At 38.5% G+C, this 21019-nt stretch overlaps 1 protein-coding gene across 1 annotated transcript in view; it reads right to left on the bottom strand.

Moving 5' to 3' along the window:
- Positions 1-21019, bottom strand: part of LOC109461821 (serine/threonine-protein phosphatase 6 regulatory ankyrin repeat subunit A-like) — a 42592-nt gene that overhangs the window by 19675 nt on the left and 1898 nt on the right. Inside the window, exons 2-10 of the mRNA XM_019758282.1 lie at positions 16496-16579; positions 13955-14033; positions 12694-12764; positions 11618-11818; positions 8806-8893; positions 6199-6263; positions 5327-5404; positions 588-800; positions 104-182 (exon numbers count right to left, since the gene is read on the bottom strand). Of these exons, the coding sequence (XP_019613841.1) occupies positions 104-182; positions 588-800; positions 5327-5404; positions 6199-6263; positions 8806-8893; positions 11618-11818; positions 12694-12764; positions 13955-14033; positions 16496-16579 (958 nt within the window). The remainder of the gene's footprint in view (positions 1-103; positions 183-587; positions 801-5326; positions 5405-6198; positions 6264-8805; positions 8894-11617; positions 11819-12693; positions 12765-13954; positions 14034-16495; positions 16580-21019) is intronic.

Raw genomic sequence — 21019 nt, 5'->3', positions numbered from 1 at the left:
GAGACCAATGGCCAGTTTAAAAATACAGCAAGAAAAAGAGCTGTTTCTTGTGTGCTTGTATTTCTAAACAGACTACGTGTATCAGGAACAGAATCCTACCCACCATGCTGAATGAGAGTCTGTGCCCGGGTGAACCTGCCATGGAGAGCTGTCATGTGGAGGGGGGTTCTGCCATCCTTGGCCTGCAGGTAAAATATACAAATGTACATTGAATTCTAGTCTATTACAGGGACTCCACGATGAACATGTAGTCTGTGCAGTTATATTCTTACCTTAACCTTCTGCCTGCTAAGGTAGCCAAATTAAGCAACAAGGTTAAGAAGAGATTTATGCAAATTTGTTAATCAACTGTAACTGCACTTACATGTAGACCACATGAGCATGAATGTGCAGATAAAAATCACTGTCATTGTCAATAAAAAAGTTGCAAACTACTTCTACTGTAAAAAACATAAGATCAAAAGTTCTTTGACGGATGTCACTGGAAACGTCCGGAAATTATCTCTGTTATTTATCAAGTAGTAGAGTTTGAATTGTATTTGAATAAGACTCTGAGCCTGATTTCAAAGGCACGTAGGGTCATTGACCTGTACATTGCAGTCAGCTCCTTCGTTGACTAGCAGCTCCAGACACAGAGCACCATGGGAAGACGCGGCGGCGAAGTGCAGCGGGGTTTGCCCGCGGTGGTTCATGATGTTGACGGACGTGCCGAAGGTTAGCAGTTCGTTCACGACCACGTCCTGGCCGTTATAGCAGGCCACGTGCAGCGGTGTGTTACCGTAGTAGTTGGGAGTGTCAATCTGGAAGAAGAATGAAACATTTCATTTCACCAATTTTACATTTCTACATTAATTTTCATCTCAATCATAGTTATCTTAAGTACATTGGAACATTTTTCAAATAGCATCAGATGGAAAATGACAGCAAAGATACAAACGAAAATATAGAAGACACTGGAATATGTAAATGTGATTTGTCAAATCAAAATGTTTTTCAAAGATTAAAATACAATGGTCAATATCAATGAGTTAAAGTGAGATTCATTCTAGAATTGAATTTCTTCAAAGTTTTTGAGATGCAGTGACAAACCAGATACATGTATAGTATGAGGCATTCTTTCTTTGATTATGCACAGAAAACAAGAAAACATACAGACAGCAAAAAAGTACAAAATGTTAATTTTGTTCTATCATAATGGTAGATTCAAGTTAGTCTACATGTACATGCTCATCAATACCTGTGCAAGCATGTGACAGTGACTAAAGTATAAAGCAAGCAATGCATTATTTCTACTGTACTAACATTACTATGAGAATGAGATGTGATCAAGGCTTTTTTCTATCAATTATTTTAATTTCCATTTCTTTTTTGTAATGAGTGTCTGTTGAAAAACGTAGCTACAGGTCAGCCGTGATAGGCATCGCTACACCATCTTTTAAACCTTAAGGTGGCTTGAATATTGTATGTAAAATTTCAGACACTCAAAAAATAAACAAGGGAAATCGTAGATTTCAAACCTCCGGGTTTTTTTTTTCTATTGGTTTAGGTTATTTGTTTGTGTGTAGTATGAAAGTTATGTGCGTAATATGTTTGTATGCCGGTTTGATGGCTACTGACGGTTGGTTCGGTATGGACTGTTGATTAACGCAGTGTTCGAAATACTTTTTTGAGCAAAGTAGCACAGTGTGCTACCTAGGGCAAAAACTAGGTAGCGCAGCAGAATTTTAGGTAGCGCCACGCCCCCCCCCCCATTTGTCAAATTCTATGCACGTGTCGCAATACTATATTTCTTCCAATCATAGAGGTATAATACCTCCATGCTCTAATAAAGTTACTATTTTTGAGGTAACTCTGAAGTAGGAGCTCTGGGTCGAAGCCAAATTACGGGTGCGTGATTTATTCTGGTTTTCTACTGAGAAAAATCGGGACAGTATTTGCGCCGGGCAGCCGGCCATGTACACGAAATGGTACGCCCAGTATAGCAGCGATCTATTCATGTTTTATGTTTACAATTGTGCAAATTTTTTTTACAGAAATTTGATCACATATGCTTAAAAATATTGTTATACTGATGTTAAAAAATATTTTAAGACACTGAATCGCTGGCTGTGATGTGCAGCAGTGTACGTACGCCGCGTAGCGTGCCAGACATTGGCCGTGCAAGCCTATAGAATGCCCCACTTGCGACATAAATTTCTGAGGCTTATCATGCGCATCGTGCGTATCCACAATTATTCCCATCGTAAACATAGTCACTGGGATCTGAAATGCATACATACAGGATAATTTCCCTTCTTCAGCGGGAGTTTTGTTTATGTTTTGATCGTACACGTCAAACTGCCACGCTGGTCTACGCTGCGCGCTGGTCTCGGCTGCACTTCCGGGTTCCATAGATCGACACCATAAATCGACAAAGAAACAAATATTTCCCCCCAAATTTATATTAATTGTGCACTTTTTCACTAGATGTGGCTATGCAGTCCTGGAAAACAGCGTTTAGTGCATATTTTCAAACAGAAAAATCACGTCCCCGCGCCCTTCATGTTGCCGCCCGGCGATCTCAGCTGAAGCGAACAACCAATCAGAGACGCGTAACGCGGATACGTCATGCAAGATTTGCTATACCGCCCGCCCACCGCTTCTGCTGGCTGCTGCCATGCTAGCTACGCGCCGTACTTGAAATAAATTGACGTGTATCGCCGTATTTCTGGAAATAAATGCCGCGACACGAAGATCTAGCGCTGACTCGGCTTGCACCCAGCGTTCAGCGTCACCCGCGCCATTACCCCCGCCGTCATCCCGCACCGTCATTGCTGCGCCGTCACCCAACGTTTTTATCGGAACCAGACACCCCTCTGTTTGACCCCTTTTGAATGCTAAGACCCAAAACTGCAACCTCCCCATTCCTTAACAACATGGTAAATTCCATTTTTAGCATAACGGGGGTGTCCTGAGCACTTAAAAACCTTTTATTTCGACGCCCATAAACACATATGCAATTAAACAAAAACGTTCTGCATCATCTGCAGCCCAATAGCAATACGTATACCGAACAACAGACCAATCCGTCCAGCCGATCGCGAGAAACAGCTGCTGACAGAAATGTTTCGAACAATAGTAAAACCTCCTCGCGGAAGGATATCTCCTTCCCCGGAGGTAAAAATTCTTTGACAAAGACTGGTGTGAACTAAAAATATTAACAAAAGCATTAGTGTTATGCAATAATTAAAATGGTCCTTTTTTCAAGTTTTGAGAGATCTTTCAATTTGAATCAAGACACGTCAAGGAGAGATAATGAATGTGATGATCATAGATAATGTTACACTGATCTAAGCTTGACTGCATTCCAAATATCACCAAAGCACTGCAAATCTGATACTGTGACAGCTATGAGAAATCATTGCATTGTGGATGGCCGTGAGTGGTGCAAGGGGTGAAAGTGCAGAGTGGAAAGGTGAGATGTCAGCCCCAGCCAGCCTATTCACCAGTTTCATGTTCCCATGATGCATTGCACCTGGGGGGGGGGTAAAAATTCCCAGGTTGCGTTGTGATCTGAATTATGTGTTTCTGTGTTGTTTTTACATTCGTTGATGAAGGAAACTGAAACAAAGAAGGTTGCTCCCTTAATATATACTACAGTACAACATCTGTGGAATTATTTTGAGCAACAAAGTCAAGTCAATAGCTGTATCTCCTTTCTATTGACAGACAGTATAGCTTTACCATTGTAACATTACAAACCACATGTACCATGTTAAGAAGAACACAAAAATTTCATTTTCTATTTGTTGTCAGATTGGACCCATAGTAAGTCAATCAATGTTGAGCATAAAATGCCCCAACACCTCAAAACACACAGAAAAACAAGCTGTTTAACATGAACAGGATACCTTCCTGTGCTATGCAACCTGGGAGATTTTACTCCCCAGGTGCAATGCATCATGGGAATACTGAATAGGAAAGCTATGCATGGTACTGTATATGTAGTAAAGACACAGCACACTGTACTTACATCCACGTATGTTCTAGAAAGTTTGGACACAGACTGACAGGGAGGTAGGCATGGGAGAGAAATGAATTCAGTTCACAAGATAAAAGGATGTGAAATCTCCAGAGCAAGTCCTGTAGTAATAATGCTCTCTTTTGTTTGATTTCCATTGCAACTGCATAATTACAGTCAAACCTGTCCAAGCCAGGGGACCAAAGAAAAGTGGCCACTTTAAGCTTTCACAGGTGGGTTCGTTGAAGAGGGTCGCCTCACAACATGACTGAGACATAAATGGTTTGAAAGTCAAGATGTTTTAATGCCAAATGCTGTACTAAGTATCTTCAGTTCTGTGGTGAATGCATGTGGGCTATTGTGGGGAGGGTGGCACATGCACAGGGAACAATTTAGGTTGAACAAAAACATCATCCAGCAGTTGAGGCAAACTGGCTTGTGTCTCCATGATTTCTCATTAGTTATCATTAATAATCAACATTTAAGATGGAAATGATGTGGTCACCATGGGCAGGTATTAGGCCTTGAGCGGACCCAACTCAAGGTGGTCACGGCCACGTTGGCCAGGTGGTCACCTTGGACAGGTTGCTTAATGCTTGTGTCAATGGGGAAAATTTTTGGGACCGAGAAAAAGCGGTCACTAAAAGAAAAAGCGGACAGTGGGCTGCTTGAAGAGGTGGTCTTATGGGCAGGTTTGACTGTACACACTAAAACTGAATATGAGCCTGCAATCACCAGAGAACACAGTATAGTGGCTTTGGGTAGTATCTAGAGACTGAAAGGCAAACTAGTAGTCCGGATCCTCAACTCTAATAATCATCAAGACTGTGCATAGTGAGTACCAGTGAAAAAGAACCAAAAAAAATCTTTTCTCTATCATGTATAACCAAATTCCCCAATAAGTGCATTTGACCATATGATTGTATAATATGCTGTATATAACTTATATGTATTATCCATGCATGCATGTAGGTAGGGAAAAAGACTACAAGCTAATCTGTGGCTAAGAAACTATTATAAAGATGTATACCTTCTGTTTAAATCTTCTAAAGCATGCTAGCAATTTTAAGTCTATTCTGGTACTAGTAAAAGCAATATTCCTAAATGATAAGGACAACTACAAAAGATGTGGAAGGAAATTCAATGTTTTACCCACTTTTGACAACATGGTAAAAATGCTACTTTGCCTAAAATCATGATTTTCTGCTACAACAATATACATTGTACATGTTCTAGCAGGCTATTTTTTTTTACCAAGAAACATACTAGTTTACTGTTTGAAAGTTTACTTCGACATATTAGAACTGAGAACTGAAATAGTCCTACCTCCACTCCCAGATCCAACAACATTTTCACCACCGTGATCTGTCCACTGGAGGCTGCAGCATGTAAGGGTGTGTACATCTGTTGCCAAGGAAACAAAAGACTCAAAGTAAATATGGCAATGAAACCAACCGTGCTGAAGACAATGCTTTACATCTGAATTCCACTCCAATCCTTTGGAATGCAGAGTACTGCTGTATCAGCATTCCAGGACTTGTTGAATGCAATTTGAAAGATATCATTAAAAATCTACCAACTTTGGAGGGAAACGTTTTTAAAGAAGAAACCCGATGTACAAAAACGTAAAATAACTATAGCCTAGATGCCAGACTGTTGCCATAGCCACTGGTATACGGGCCAGCTCCTAGGCTCCAGGGCTAGCCTGGGTGCCAGACTGTTGCCAGGGCCAGTATACAGGCTAGCTCCTCGGCTCCAAGGCTAGCCTGGGTGCCAGACTGTTGCCAGGGCCAGTATACAGGCTAGCTCCTCGGCTCCAAGGCTAGCCTGGGTGCCACACTGTTGCCAAGGCCTGTATACAGGCTAGCTCCTTGGCTCCAGGGCCAACATATCCCCAAGGAAATTTTACCACAGACCCCCATAGGGTCTAACTTGGGGCTGGCCCTGAAAACAGTCTGGCATCCAGGCTAAACAACAACAATATGTAGTACACATCAAAATTACTCAATGTGTATTTTATATGCACCCTGATACATCAGAAATACACAACTTGTATGGTGCACATTGTTTATAGCAGTCAATATTACAGTACAAATGTACAGTAAATAATTTTTCTCCAACTACATGTACATGTAAATGTAGTCAAAGCCTACAGTTTATTTTGAGATTGATTTGTAGGAAGAACATCCCATACAAACCTTTTTGTCCTTACAGTTGAGTTCTGCTCCATGGTTGACCAATACTTTCACCACCTCCACATGACCTATCAGATTCAGGAGCCAAAGTCAGTTTTTCTAACAGAACTTGTAACTCTCAATACAGATATAAAGCAGCTACATCTGTTACACAACAAGAACATTGAGGAAAATGACTTTGAATGTGAATTTTTACGGTACCTTACGAAAATCATTGATATGATAGTTTTGTAGTAGTATTTTTTTTTATATATATCCAAATAGGTTAGTTTTGGTCGAAAAAAAACTGAAGGGGATAATATACTAGAGTGTTTTATCCTTTACAAAATGAACTTTTATTTTATACGAGGTATGAAAATGTAATTTTGTATAGTGATGAAGTAATGCCTGAACATGAAATTGTCAAAACTTCCATGGCTTAAATTCATGCAAACATTTCTGCTTTTACAATCATTAGATTTAGACATTTAATACTTCTCTTGCATCATATAGCATGCATTAAAGAACAATTACAGACCTTAAAAACTTCACAAAATGGCAAAAAAACTTAATAGTGGATACATTCCAAAGCTGATGTACATACATGTATTGTGCTCAAGCACTTAAATATACTGTTTTTAACATTGTTCCTACACAAGCATAGTGCTTACAAAAATACATTGTACATACATTGTAAGCCTTGCAAGCTACAAGACATGATGATGACAAATAAAAGCTACTAAATGATGCATGTGTAGCTGTCTAAGTATATAATACTGTCAGAGCTAGATCTGAGAATGCACTATTTTTTACAGCCCTTTACTCAGCACTCGTGTGCTACTGAATGATAAAAAGTGCAAATTCAGTACAATTCAGCTATCTGTGTTGTATTAAGATATCAATAACAACAAAAATATCAGCATAAAAACAAAATTCAATTCAGGCTCATTCAATTGTGTTGGAACATAAAAAATAGTAGACCCAATGGGTATGGTGTGCGTGAGTTTGTTAGTCAGTGTGTCCGTGCTGGTTACATACATGGGGATTACTAAATGCTACAGGACCTTGTGAGATGTGCAGTAAGTTAGAACAACTATACACCATAAAAACATGCACGGCTTTAGTACATAGTAAGTCAGTTGTATGCAGTCCACACTTTTTGAGGCTACAAATTTACATGCCTGAAAAGTCTTGAAAATTTGTGCAATGAATATCTGGGTCAATTCTTGACATTGCAGTTCCGTGTCAAGAAAACTTTTCAGCCATTTTTCTAGGACGTAATAATACATGGAGTATGATTGGTCAATTTGAATGCAGAACTGCCATCTTGTGGCAAGTCATGCCAATGATAGACTTTCTTTGAAAGGGTAACATTGTCATGGATGCGTGTGGCAAGTTTTCAACAGAATCCTTACAAACAAAACTGAGTTGTTAGGTCATCTAAATTCTACAACATTTCCCTTGTAGAGGAACTGAACTCACACCAGGCTGGGGTTGATGCTTATTTCAAACTCTAACTTGTCTAAGAACCTCATTGAGTTTTTGTACTGAAATACATTGCATGGATGCCTTAAATACAAATATAGTCATGTACACGTAGTTCATGTATTTCCAGGGTCTGAAAAAATCCAGGGGTTGGTTCTGAAAGTTTTAACAGTAAAATAGACTAAGGAATTTGTCATCATTCCATATTTTGTAAAATTTAGGAAAAGAAACATTTTAAGTACCTTCTTTCTTTCCGAATCTGCTAAATCTATCTTTTCCTTTTCAACATTTTGCTTCCCTTTTGTCAAACCAGTGTACAAAATTGTCTGATATATGTCATGTAACTCAGTCCTTTTATTTTAAGTAATTTGATTTGAAAAGTGAAGTACCGGTAAGTATACAATTTAACATGGGAATTTGAGGGCCACATAATACAGAGATATTTCAAAACCTACTTGAAGGGATGGATCAAACACATTTTACTTGGATAGGCTAGAACCCCAGCCACGTGAGACAGGCCAGGGACAAACTGTACTGGGTTAAGTAGCACACCCCTTACCCATACAGGAAGCGTAGTGCAGAGCCCTGCGATCCAGCCTATCATATGCATTGACATTAGCCCCCTTTTCCAGCAGGAGAACCACCATCTACATTGGGGGGGCGGCACATGTTAGAGACAGGAGAGAGAGAACCCGCTATTGGTCAGTGCTGGTCAGGTCAGAGGTGAATAGCTTGAGAAATGGTGCCGTGTCGGTTAGCAGATTAATTTTTGTATATTTCAGTTTTTTTAAAATGAATAAGAAACTGTTGGCTACTTTGTGGATTATAAGTACCGAATTCCATGCGTTGAACAGTGATATGAAATTCAAAATGGTTGCAAATAGAGAAACGGTGTCAGAAAGTTTTCATTTTTAATGTCAATAGATGATTATTACAGTAGACCAGAATAATACATGCAAATGATGTTACACCAAATGGCTGTAAATGCAATGGTAAAAAAAAGTATTATCTTGTGATAAATTTCCATGATTTTTAAAAAGCCTTTGAGCTAGCACTTCCCCATTGCTCAAGCTTCCCCCTTTTACCTGTAGAGATCCCCTGTGAAACAAAACACAACAGCTACAGTCAGATCCTTAGCCTCCTTACCCATGTAAGTTGCATAGTGTAGGGACCTGCGATCCTTCTTGTCGAAGGCATTGACATTGGCACCCTTGGAAATCAGTAACACCACCATCTGACAGGGAGGGGACAGCATGCAGGGTGCAGAAGGACAGACAAGTGAGTATAAGGTGTTCATACACTACGCTGTAGATACCTATGGTGTACCTGTAGATACCTACAGAATACCTGTAGATACCTATAGTGTACCTGTAGATACCTACACATTTGTATAGAGTACCTGTAGATACCTATAGTGTACCTGCAGATGATGTACTTATAGTGTACCTGTAGATACCTATAGTGCACCTGTAGATACCTATAGTGTACCTGTAGACACCTACACATTTGTATAGAGTACCTGTAGATACCTATAGTGTACCTGCAGATGATGTACTTATAGTGTACCTGTAGATACCTATAGTGTCCTGTAGATACCTATAGTGCACCTGTAGATACCTATAGTGTACCTGTAGATACCTACATATGTATAGTGTACCTGTAGATACATGTACCTATAGTGTACCTGTAGATACCTATAGTGTACCTGTAGATACCTATAGTGTACCTGTAGATACCTATAGTGTACCTGTAGATACCTATAGTGTACCTGTAGATACCTATAGTGTACCTGTAGATACCTATAGTGTACCTGTGATGACTGTTGTGAAATGTTGGAGCAAGTTGCCTCTCTTGTGACTTATATGTCTTTGTCATCTTGTCTTTTGTCTTCATTGCAAACTTGAAAATAAACTTAGTAATAATAGTATGGACATTGCAAATTTTGAATTGTAAGTCAGGGCTTTAGACGCCAGCACATAATTATCGATTTTAGATCAACAGCAATAGGCCAGGGGAGTTAGTGCATTGGTCAGCACAATATGTGACAGGATTGGCCGCAACATTGACAGCGAAACAACACAGACATTATTTAAGCCACAGGAGAGACTGGCATTGCTGTGTTTTATTCCATTATGTGACAGTAAAAATGACCATGTCTGCAGACTGCCCTCATTGTGAAAATGCACCAACAAGCTAGTAGAGTTCCTTCCTGAGAAAAAAAAGAGAGGTACCAAAAAAAAAATAACAATAAAAATGAAGTTATAGTAGGTTGTAGTGGAGAGGAAACTTGAAGAATGTGCAGTAGTGCATTGTGTGATGATAGGCCAGCAAATAATTCAAACGTGCCATGCACTGGCATGCATCGCTGCAACATGGTCATTTTTACATGCCACATCACAATGCAGTGACATAATAATAAAATTAAAAAAAAGAAGCTCTGATATAACAGGTGGTTTGACTGATGCCCCCTACCGGTCTTACCCTGTACTGCAGCCCAGTGAAGTGAGCGGCGGCCATGTTTGTCCAGGGAGTTGACCCTTGCCCCCTTTGAGAGTAGGAGCTCTACCATCTATATACATGTAGCAGCAATGCACGATTACACGACACTTCAAACAGCTTCATCGCCAGACTTCGCAAAAGCTATATTGTCAACTCCTACATGTGCATGAAGACTAAGAGACCAGTATATGGAAGTTTCAAGTTATATATTATGTAACAAATGAACATTGTGTATTTTATAGTCCCCCTAATTTAAAAGATTTCAATGTTAGCAGGAAAATTCATCTGTGTTGGTACAAGTCATTATGAAATAAAGACTAAGCTTTAACTTCCAACACTAACTAACAAAGTATTGGGACTTACCCCAAATTTTTGGTTGACTCCATCAACCTTGTTCACGGAATGGACCCGTCTACTCTTGGACACAAGATATCTGGCACGTATGACCCGCTACTACGGTCACGTGTCTCTGACGTCACATTCCAAGAGTAGACGGGTCCATTCCGTGAACAAGGTTGATGGAGTCAACCGAAAATTTGGGGTAAGTCCCAATACTTTGTTAGTTAGTGTTGGAAGTTAAAGCTTTAAATTTCAATGTTAATATCTACATGTATATACGTCCTGCTTCCAGTACTGATCCCTGGCCCCAATGTCACATTTTCTAACCTTTATCTTGTATTTTGGCAAAGATGTAGGAAATCATTCTTACCCACAGCCCTTACACCACAAAAATATTCCCTTACTCTCCCAATGCTATTTTGACACTAAACCAGCAATATATTTCTCCCAGTCCTGTTCCATTATTTTGGATCACCTCAAATTGAAAGGTAGTTAATCATATCAATTGTGGTGGCCAATCAAATGACTGAAGCTTTACAATTATATTGATCTAATTATCCAAATCAAGTATACAGTTACATTTCAAGACTAGAGAGAAACAAAGACAAGTCTTTAAAAAAAGCCAAAGTAACTGCTTTTAGCATTCATTTTTATAGGACTGGTAGAAAATACTGCTTTAACTTATACAATAACCAGGGCTGGAAATACTGGGTGCACGTGTACCTTAGTGCACACCCAAAATTGCAGTTTTGCAACCAATTTTTTGCTGTCAGTGCACCAGTGCACCCAAATACTTTTGTAGGTTCACATATGTAAAAATATCTTTATGTAATAGTATACAGTATATTCTTGTATCTATGTAAATGCCAGAAAAATGATAAAACTTTTTTGGAGTACTTGTTTAATTTGGGTTCATTGGAATTTTTGAACTTTGGTTTTGCAGGCACTTTACTTTATTCTATAATGGTGCACAAAATTTTTTTCTGTACCCGATTTTTAGCTTGGGTGCACCAGTGCACCAATTCCCAAAAATTAATTTCAAGCCCTGATATATAGAACCTTACCAGCACACCTAAATCCTGTAGTTATACACAATGTATGTATAATACTGTGTACTTACATCTGTGTGACCGTTAAAAGCTGCGTGGTGCAGGGCCGTTCTACCAGCCCTGTCAGACACGTTCACGTTTGACAGCAGCGGAATCAGCGCCTCCGCACAGCCAATGGCGTTGTTCGCTGCGGCTACGTGGAGCGGCGTCTGCCAGTTTTTGTCTCGCGCATTCACGTCTGCCGAGTGCTTTAGCAGCATCCTCACTGTGTCCTGAAATACAGTAGCAGGGTGAGAAATTGGCTTGTGCTACTGGGCCAGTGGGCTCAAACAGCGCTTGATTAAAAGTAACAATTTATCTTTGTAGACATTATAAATTACAGAGCTTACAGCATGGGTGCATCTTAACTTATATTAAGTCTATTGTCTAGGCTCTACCTTATTTGATTTCAATTGTCATCCTTAGAAATTCTATCAGACAACAAAGTATTGTGATCTAATAATAAGAAATACAAAAATGGCTCAAACATGGCAATTGATTAAAAGAAACAATCTATCTATGTAGACATAATAATTTACAGAGCTTGTGTCTTACACCAAGGGCACATCTTGTATGTCTATTGTCTTGGATCTACCTTACTTGTTTTCAATTCATCCTTAGAAATTCTATCAGACGACGAAGTAATGTTATCTAATCCTAGTAAGAAGAAATAGAAAACTGGCTCAAACATGGCACTTGATTAAAAGAATTTCAAACAATCTATCTTCGTAGACATAATTTTCAGAGTTTGTGTCTGATGGCTAGGTCACATCTTGTATGTATCAGCCTAGGCTCTACCTCTACCTTTAGTTCATGTTATCCTTAGAAATTCTATCAGACAACTAAGTAATGTGATCTAATAAGAAATACAAAAATGGCTTAAACATGGCACTTGATTAAAAGAAACAATCTATCTACATAGACATAATAAATTACAGAGTTTATGTCTTATGGCATTGGGCACATCTTGTATGTCTATTCCTAACAGCGATAGTTAAAATAGTGAAAATCTTACATTATATTTCGTTATAAGTTGAGGTAATTTTCATATTTGTATATTACTTGATCTGTTCTGCTGAAACAGGCATATCTACATCACTGATCTTACCTCGCTTTTGGCAGCACATGCCCTGTGGAGGGGCGTCAACCACCTGCTATCTTTGGTATTCACCCGCGCACCTGCAAGGGATTAAAACAGTCCACGTTCAAAATAACAAAAAGCCTATCATTAAAACTATCACAAAATTTGTCAATAAGGATGGAAAAACTAGGCAACAGACAGTGAACGAAATTTGAGAAGAGTTGATTTTTAGCCTGACGAAGTCTAGATTTTAGTCTAAATTAAAGCCGCAAAAGACATTCTCTCCATTATAGTATCAGATTTAAATCTATACTTAAACCCCACTTATGAGCACAGTTTCTCATGTATAGTATTCCTCCTATGAATCATAGGATGAATACTATAGTATGATTACAAAATAGATGAATTATTTAAACTGCAAAGCAAACTCTTGGCCCAAAATAACATGAACTGATCACAGCTTGTGCCTCCAAGTACAGCCTAAATCCGGCGCGAATATCCCTTATATTATACATCACCGAGAACGATAAAAGGCGGTTATGCTTCACGCGATGGCTCCATGCCACGGCAAGGCGTTAGCCCTGCCTCCGGGAAAGGTTTCACGAACCATTACATCAGCGTTCAATCAGCTCACACAGCGCAATAAGGCAGTGTGATGGGCAAGGTCCCAATGGCTGGCTGAAGCTGTGTGCATTAGCATGACCTTATCAGCTACAGGTAGAGCTGAATTCTAATGAGTAGTGAAGCAACCTTCCTGGTGCCTTTCAAGTCTCTTTTATGTGACGTTGTACGTGGAAAAGCTTACACTTACAATGTATGTGTAAACTAAAAGGCTGGTGTTTACAAACCAGGGGTCGAAATTCATTTTTTCTAATTAGGTGCACTGGTGCACCCAACCAAAAAAATAAGGTGCACCAAATATATATTGCGTGCACAACATAAAACTAATAATAAAAGTAAAATATTAGCAATGCCAAATTACCAACCTTACTAACTTCAAAATTTCAAACAAGTAATAAATCAAATATTTTGACACACCGTTGTTGGAAGTACAGTGTATTGTACTTTTACAAAAATTAGGTGCACAGCTCAAATTTTAGGCGCACAAAGGTGCATATATGCACCCACCATATATTTCCCCATGCAGACACACACACACACAAAAAAAACTTCACTTCCAAGGCAATCAGAATGAATGCTAGGACTGAAAAGTCACCATAATAAACTGAAATGCCTTGAGTTTAAATCCAGATACTGTAGTGAATGCTGGTAAAAGTTGTGCACATACCACTGAGGATGAGCAGGTTGACTATCTCTGCCTCCCCACAGTGTGCTGCAGCATGGATAGGACTGCGTCTCTCCACATCCTGACAGGGTACAGGGTTACAGATGTCAACAACATACTTTCACAACAAAGACATAGTGTAGAACAGGTTCATCAGTCATGTAGAACTAACACTAGTAACAGTTAGTAGAAAATTCTTCAATCAGTGACTGTATTTTGTAAGATAAATTCACGTACCTCCAAATTTTCGGTGTCGATTGTACAACTTGATCACGGAGTGACCTAGTCTCGTGAGATTTTTGGAGGTACGTGAATTTACCTTACAAAATACAGTTACTGATTGAAGAATTTTCTACTAAAAGACATAGTGGTGATGAAGACATACATTGAAGACAGTCATGTGATACATTGTATATAGAAAAGTTCTTTAGGCCTAGGAAAAAAATGTTATGTTTTCTGTTTCCCGACAAACCCTAGCCTTTTTTGAGTGTCAACCCCTGCAACTGCAAGAGACATAAATTTTTCGAGCTGATCAACCTTTCTACTACTAGTATATAGTACTAATTCTAGCTTTATGATCTGACACCTGAGTGACACCTTTCCAACATTGACATTGAAAATACATGTATAACTATAAGTGTCCTCATGCAATTTTTTCTTTGTTAAAATACCATATTGTATATTACTAGCGATCGCCAAAGTCTAGAAAAAAAAAATCCCTACCTACACACCCTATTTTTTTCTGGACTGAAACAGGAAACACAACATTTTTTTCCTAGGCCTACGCCTACCTAAGATTCAAAATTTGGAAATTTGTATGTACTGGTATGTAACATACATCATGTGTTATTTAAGAGCTTAGACTGTTTTTATTCAGTGTGCAAAATACCTGGTTGCCCAGACAGCCCAGTTGCCCCAGGCAACCAAATTTTACTTGGAGCAACCTATTTTTGAACCTAGGTGCCTAGTGTGCTACCTGAATTTTAAGATCCCCCCCCCCCCCCACTCACAAAATCATGCCCACTTGGCTTGCACCACTGTATCCAGCAGATGCTTTTTAATTTATTATGGCTATTACTATAGTATCAGTTAAATATTGTCAAAGGCTTATGTATGTAACAGTACTTAATTTGAGGAAAGTAGTAACTTATAAGTGGGGCAACCTAAAATTCTGATGGGCAACCTAATTTTTGCCGCAGGTTGCCCACTGGGCCCACTTTTGAACCAGGTTGCCTACTGGGCACCCTGGTTCAAAAAAGTATTTTGCACACTCTAGTATGTCTTCATGAGTTGCCTGTTTACATGTCGCAGTCTGGGAAAGAAGGTTGTCATGCACACAAGAGATTCTCCATGAGGGTGTAAAACAAACATTAGAGGTGTTAATCTGTCGATAACCACTTTTCGACAGATCAAGTACACTGTATGAGTACTACTAGTACTTTACACCTCTTTATATATATTTACATGTATTAACACTCTTATTCATGTAAAAACACTCTAGTACTCTAGTAATTATTTTCTCATCAATTTCTCACACCATTAAAACCACATAAAAATACAATAAGAGATGCCCAATGTTGAATACATTTTTTCCTAGGTCAAAATAGTTTGGAGAATTTGATCAGTTCAATCTAACACACTACACAGTGTAATCCTGTATGTGAGTATAAAAACAGATATCCACAACTCACACAAGTTTTCCAGATGTAAAAACAAGACGTGTTCGCTATAATAACAATGGTTGAGCCAGGAAAAACAGGCTTTGTGTATTTTGCAGTCACAACTGAAATCAGGAAAATGTGCAAAACTATATACAAAGTCCTTTTAAATGGTTTATCAAAAGACTCAGAGGACGTATCAAATCTAAATAAGATTTTTCTCATGCCTAATAAATTGGGATGAGCTAAACTTACTAAATGTTACATGATTGTATTGGAAGAACGAAGCGTTGTTATAATGTATTTCCTCAGTATAAAATTATAACACAGTTGAGTATTGTCAACACATAACAGTGATAGAAACACTTTTTTTACAGTGTTCTGCAATATTGCAGAGTGTCAAAATTTTGTTCTGCAATTTGGAAATACTTTCTGCAAATACACACTTAAAATTCCGGATCTAAACCCAATTGGCATATACAAAATTGGATGTTGGCTGATTTTATATGCAATTTGAAAAATACACGCAAAATTCCTTGTTTATTATACTATAGAGTCAGTTAAACACATTAAAGCTCTTGAACATCATTGAATCCTTAACCTGGATTTAAACCCATGGCCTATACAAAATTGCATGTCGGCAAACATTTTAAATGCGATTTGAAAACATGCTAAATTAGTAACAGTTGAATATCATAGAGCCAGTAGTAAACACAAAAGCTTTTAAACACCATTGAACCTCTAAAATAAGCCTGCAAAATTGCAGGTTGCTTAATTTTTCTTCTGCAATACTGAAAATGTCTTTGCAAAATGCAGACTGCAGATGAGTATTTCTAACACTGTATAAGACAATAGAATGTAGAGCTTGTTAATGTTGTAGTTGTACCTGATAGTTGATGTCTTCCTTCTTGTAGATGAGCGCTCGAACCTCGTCTGCATCGCCATGGAAACAAGCCTGCACCAAGGGAGGCTACAGAGAACAACAAACTATCATTAGAAATGATCTACAGTAATATGGAGAATTTCATGTTGATATCATATTCATGCAATACTGTACATGCATGTGACAATAGTGACATGCAAATTGATTTCAATAAATCTGAATATGAATAATTTTTTCTTTAGGTGTTGCAGAACTATAATATCATCTATGTACATGTAGCATGTCGCAGGGCAAATCTGAACATGAATCAAAGCAATTTCTATAACTTTAAAGGTTGTTGTCAGTTGCCATGTTTTTGTTATTGTTTGTGGAGCCTAACAGGATCTAGTCAGCTACAGTAATATGTAGTGATGCACACCTAAACCCAATTTTAGGTTCAGGTCCGGATTCAAGTCCAGAGGTTTAGGTTCAGTTCCGGACTTTTAAGTCCGGACCTAAACCCATGGCATATACAAAATTGCATGTTGGCAACCTTGCAATGTTGTCTGGGTGAAACTTTGGCCACATAACGTGGAGGCTGGTACTTGACGATGCCCGATGGCAATGTTTTCTTCATTTTGCAGCAAAGATTTTACAATCTACGGAAGGTTTTAGGTGGTTTGGAAAGAAAAGGGGTATGTGAAATGGTCTTTTATGGTAATACTAATATGTGACCTTCAATAATGGTCACTTACGAACCCGGGGTTTGTTACATTGTAATGTGTGTACTAATTACACTAATTATATGACCATATACATTAGTAATCAGACAGCTCATTTTGATAGCTGTATATTATTATTTTTGATAAATGTCATGTATACATATAGACCCTCCCACCACATAGCACTACACTGTATATCATCATGATACAACTGTAAAAACAGTTCATATAACCCCCTATCCTGCTGACTCCAAATGTCAGAATGGGCATATTTAATTTCACATGAATGACTCATTGTCAAGATTCTCATTCAAGAGACATTACATCCCAATTTATGTAGAAAATCATCATTATCACAAGCATCCACTGAAAGTAATACTGGTTCCTGAACTAATTTCTCCTGAGCCTAATCATTACAATTCCCAAAGGATGTGCTATCAGTTTCTGACTTATGATCCTTATTGACAATATTTCCTGTGACCACATAGTTAGCATTGCTAACTACCAGCTGTTGCTATACATGACATCAAGGACTAATTGTGTCCTCCAGTGTTCTATTTCTCACCACTGAACTCAGCTTAGTTCAGGGGATTGGTGAAAAATATAGCAACATTTGCTCTGAGTCAGTAATAAAAAAAGCATATAGCATGATGCCCTGGTATATACTCAAACATTTTTGTGGAATTTTTGCATCCATTGACTGGAATATTTGACCTTATTGTGTGTCAAAACGAAAGATAACACAATGTATCAAGTTTTGTTGCAAATTGTAACTTTTCATCATTGTTTCAAGGTCTTGAAATTAAATTTTTATTACTTTTGAAGTTTTGAACTACACTACTAATCTTTGGTCATATCAATGTGTATCTCCCAAAATATCAACATCTGCCAAGGATGCTTGCTTGCTTTGTGTAACTGTATGCTTACACAAATAATATTTTGTAAACTTTTGCTCAATACAAATTCAATACACATTTTGCTTCCCCCACAGATACAGAGATGACTACAAATTGAAGACCTATATTTAAGTTAAAAGCACTTTATGATAGTACAGTTTTATTACTGCTTCCTGCAGAGAAACTTGAGAAAGCATACAATTTTTAACAAGTAAATGGCCGTATGAAACACTTGCATTTGAAAGGCACCGTATGCTTTTCTATTCTATGATATCTGTACTAATTCTTATTCATTCATGTGGAGATGTACTTTTATGGGGTCATTTTACATGAGACAGTCTAGTTCAGACAAAGAAATTTATTGATCAGTGAACAGTCAGCTAGCTTTTTTGAAATGCCTGAATGCCACACCCAACACATGGCCTTCTTCCAAACTGTAAAGAGTGTCCATACATAAAATAACTGTCAGCATATTCACACTACAGAATGGAGGTTACTTGAAAGGTCTGGAAGTAATTTCCGTCTTTGGAAGCAAGTTGAAAGAGATTGACGTGTCTTTAGCAGGACTAGGGAATAGGTGCACTGGTGCATCCAACCTAAAAAAAATAGGTGCGCAAAAAATTTTGGGTGCACCATAAAACTAAATTTTCAAAATATTATTAAGTAGAATGACAGCAAAAACTAATATTGTTTCAGTTCTAAAGAAAAGAATGAGTGTTAGATGTAGATGATTCTATTATTTTTCTGACACTTGGAGGTTTTGAATATGCTTTATACTACTATACAGTTAACATCTTTACATACATATCCCTACAAAAATTGGGTGCACAGCTCCAAATTTATTATAACAATATTTCTAGCCCAGATTAGTATCGTTTACCTGGATGTCTGGAGGTTTCGTCAATATACAGTTTTGAACTGTGAACAACAAGCCACTATACTAGTCTAAAGAAACAGCTGGGGAGATTATCTGGAATTTGGACTCTTGAGTCACTGTGATGGTTTGATAAGAGACATTCCTTTGCACAGTAAACCTAGAATAAGACTGTACTGTGTCCATGTATCTGTATAACCACCATTTGCCATAGCACACTAGCTTCTGTAGTATATGACCTTCAAATCAAAGACTTCATAACTTTGGCACTCTGTTGTCCATTAAAATAATAAACATTTACATTGTGTGAAAAATCTATGATCAAACACACCCGGTGATACTTAAGGTCACAAAAGTCACGGCTACCAAACTACATACAAAGTTAATGTATATCACCAAACAAACCACTTGAAAAGTTACACCACACAGCATCATTTTTTGAAACAAAATACTTGTAAACTACTCCAAAAATACATGCATATGAGATCTTCGAGCACATCATGCAGCTACAAATTACAATTCTACGTGCGGGTCATTTAAGTAGATCGGCTTATTTAGACGCAATTTCCATATTCATGGTCATTTAAGGTCTCATTCATGAGTTTTTTCCATACATTAGAAACCATGCATTAATGAGTGACTTACGAGACCGTGTTCCCTATGATCCTACATTAAATCAATCGATATCTTTCATGCTATGTTGAGCACACGTACTCTACATCTCATAGAAAAATTGCCAACGACTTCTATACACACAATCCCCTTTTATGGGAAATACAAACTGCACCTAGCGGCTGCCCGCAAGAGGCCCTCCCACGCTGCAAACCTACGACCGCACAACTCACAACACTGGACTGTGCACGTCCGACCTAGCGCGCGGCTGCCGACAATTACGTCCTAATTTCATCAGTTACAAACAAGCTTTCACCGCTTTGACGTTTTACATCAGTTGGGATGGCTAAAAGGGAAATTCTCACCAATAAAAACACGCGTTCATACAGCCGCTTAGTTTTTGACTTGGCACTCTTTTAGGGGGTACACTCGGAGTAATACATGAATGAGACCTTAATAACCATTGATTATTAATAATTGTGTCTTAAATGAAAGAATATACATCCCCTAACAATCTCTGGGAAAGATTTTGTCTCACGTCACTCCGTTACCAAGCAACGGGTCAATAAAGTTGCGTCAAAATTTTGATATGAGCAGCGCCACCTGGCAGTCTGAAATAAAAGTACAACAGATATCTTAATTACCCTTATGACGTGTCGGAAACAGTAATTAATTGTCTTTTTCGTTCCGTTGGGTAGATTAATGTGTTCTGCATGAGATTGTTTGCCTGTAAACCTGAATAGACAGCAAGTGATAGATGTGAACGATGCTGATCATTTGGTGTATACTGGCAAATGATACGTAGCATCAGTAAGGACATTGATGTGCATGTCGCATCAGGACATGCCCATAAAAGCGAAAACATCGACATTGCACAAACAACAGTAAAGCCAAACATATACACGTGCTAAAATTTGAACCCGAGGTAAGAAGAAATAAGCGACATGCTGCTGATAGTGCATCTAGCGCACTCTAAAAGTCAGCCTAGGCGGGAATGGGGAGTGGTTTACAGAGGTGACGCAAGATCCTGCTTACAAAAATGCGAGGCAACTTCGGTCAATAGTACCTTTTTCTACTTGTTGAGAAGAATAAAGGCAAAAGAGGCCAAATTGACCATAAACTATCACTCAGAAATGAAGGGGAAGTCCAGACAGCGTTCTTACCACAGAGCAAAACAGAAACTTTTCCAATGAAAGTTACAGTAATGCTTTGGCATAATATATCCCTTCTCACGTAAGTAGAAATCCACTAAATCTAGTCGTATTTTGCAGTCTGGAAGTCTGGGGGATACAAATTCACGTCAGCTGTAGCGTGTCAGGTGTTTTTCTGTTAGTTGGGGGGGGGGAGCGGACGGTGTAAGGATCCACCGCCCTGACAGTGGCGGGGGGGGGGCGGAGACTCAATGCGTGCATGCGTGCGTGCGTGTGTAGGGGGGGGGGGTAAC

The sequence above is a fragment of the Branchiostoma belcheri genome, unplaced genomic scaffold (assembly GCF_001625305.1).
Source record: "Branchiostoma belcheri isolate BF01 breed outbred unplaced genomic scaffold, Haploidv18h27 scaffold96, whole genome shotgun sequence".
In the NCBI taxonomy this organism is placed as follows: Eukaryota; Metazoa; Chordata; class Leptocardii; order Amphioxiformes; family Branchiostomatidae; genus Branchiostoma; species Branchiostoma belcheri.
The sequence above is the reverse complement of the archived record's forward strand: the minus strand, read 5'-3'. Positions and strand labels throughout refer to the sequence as shown.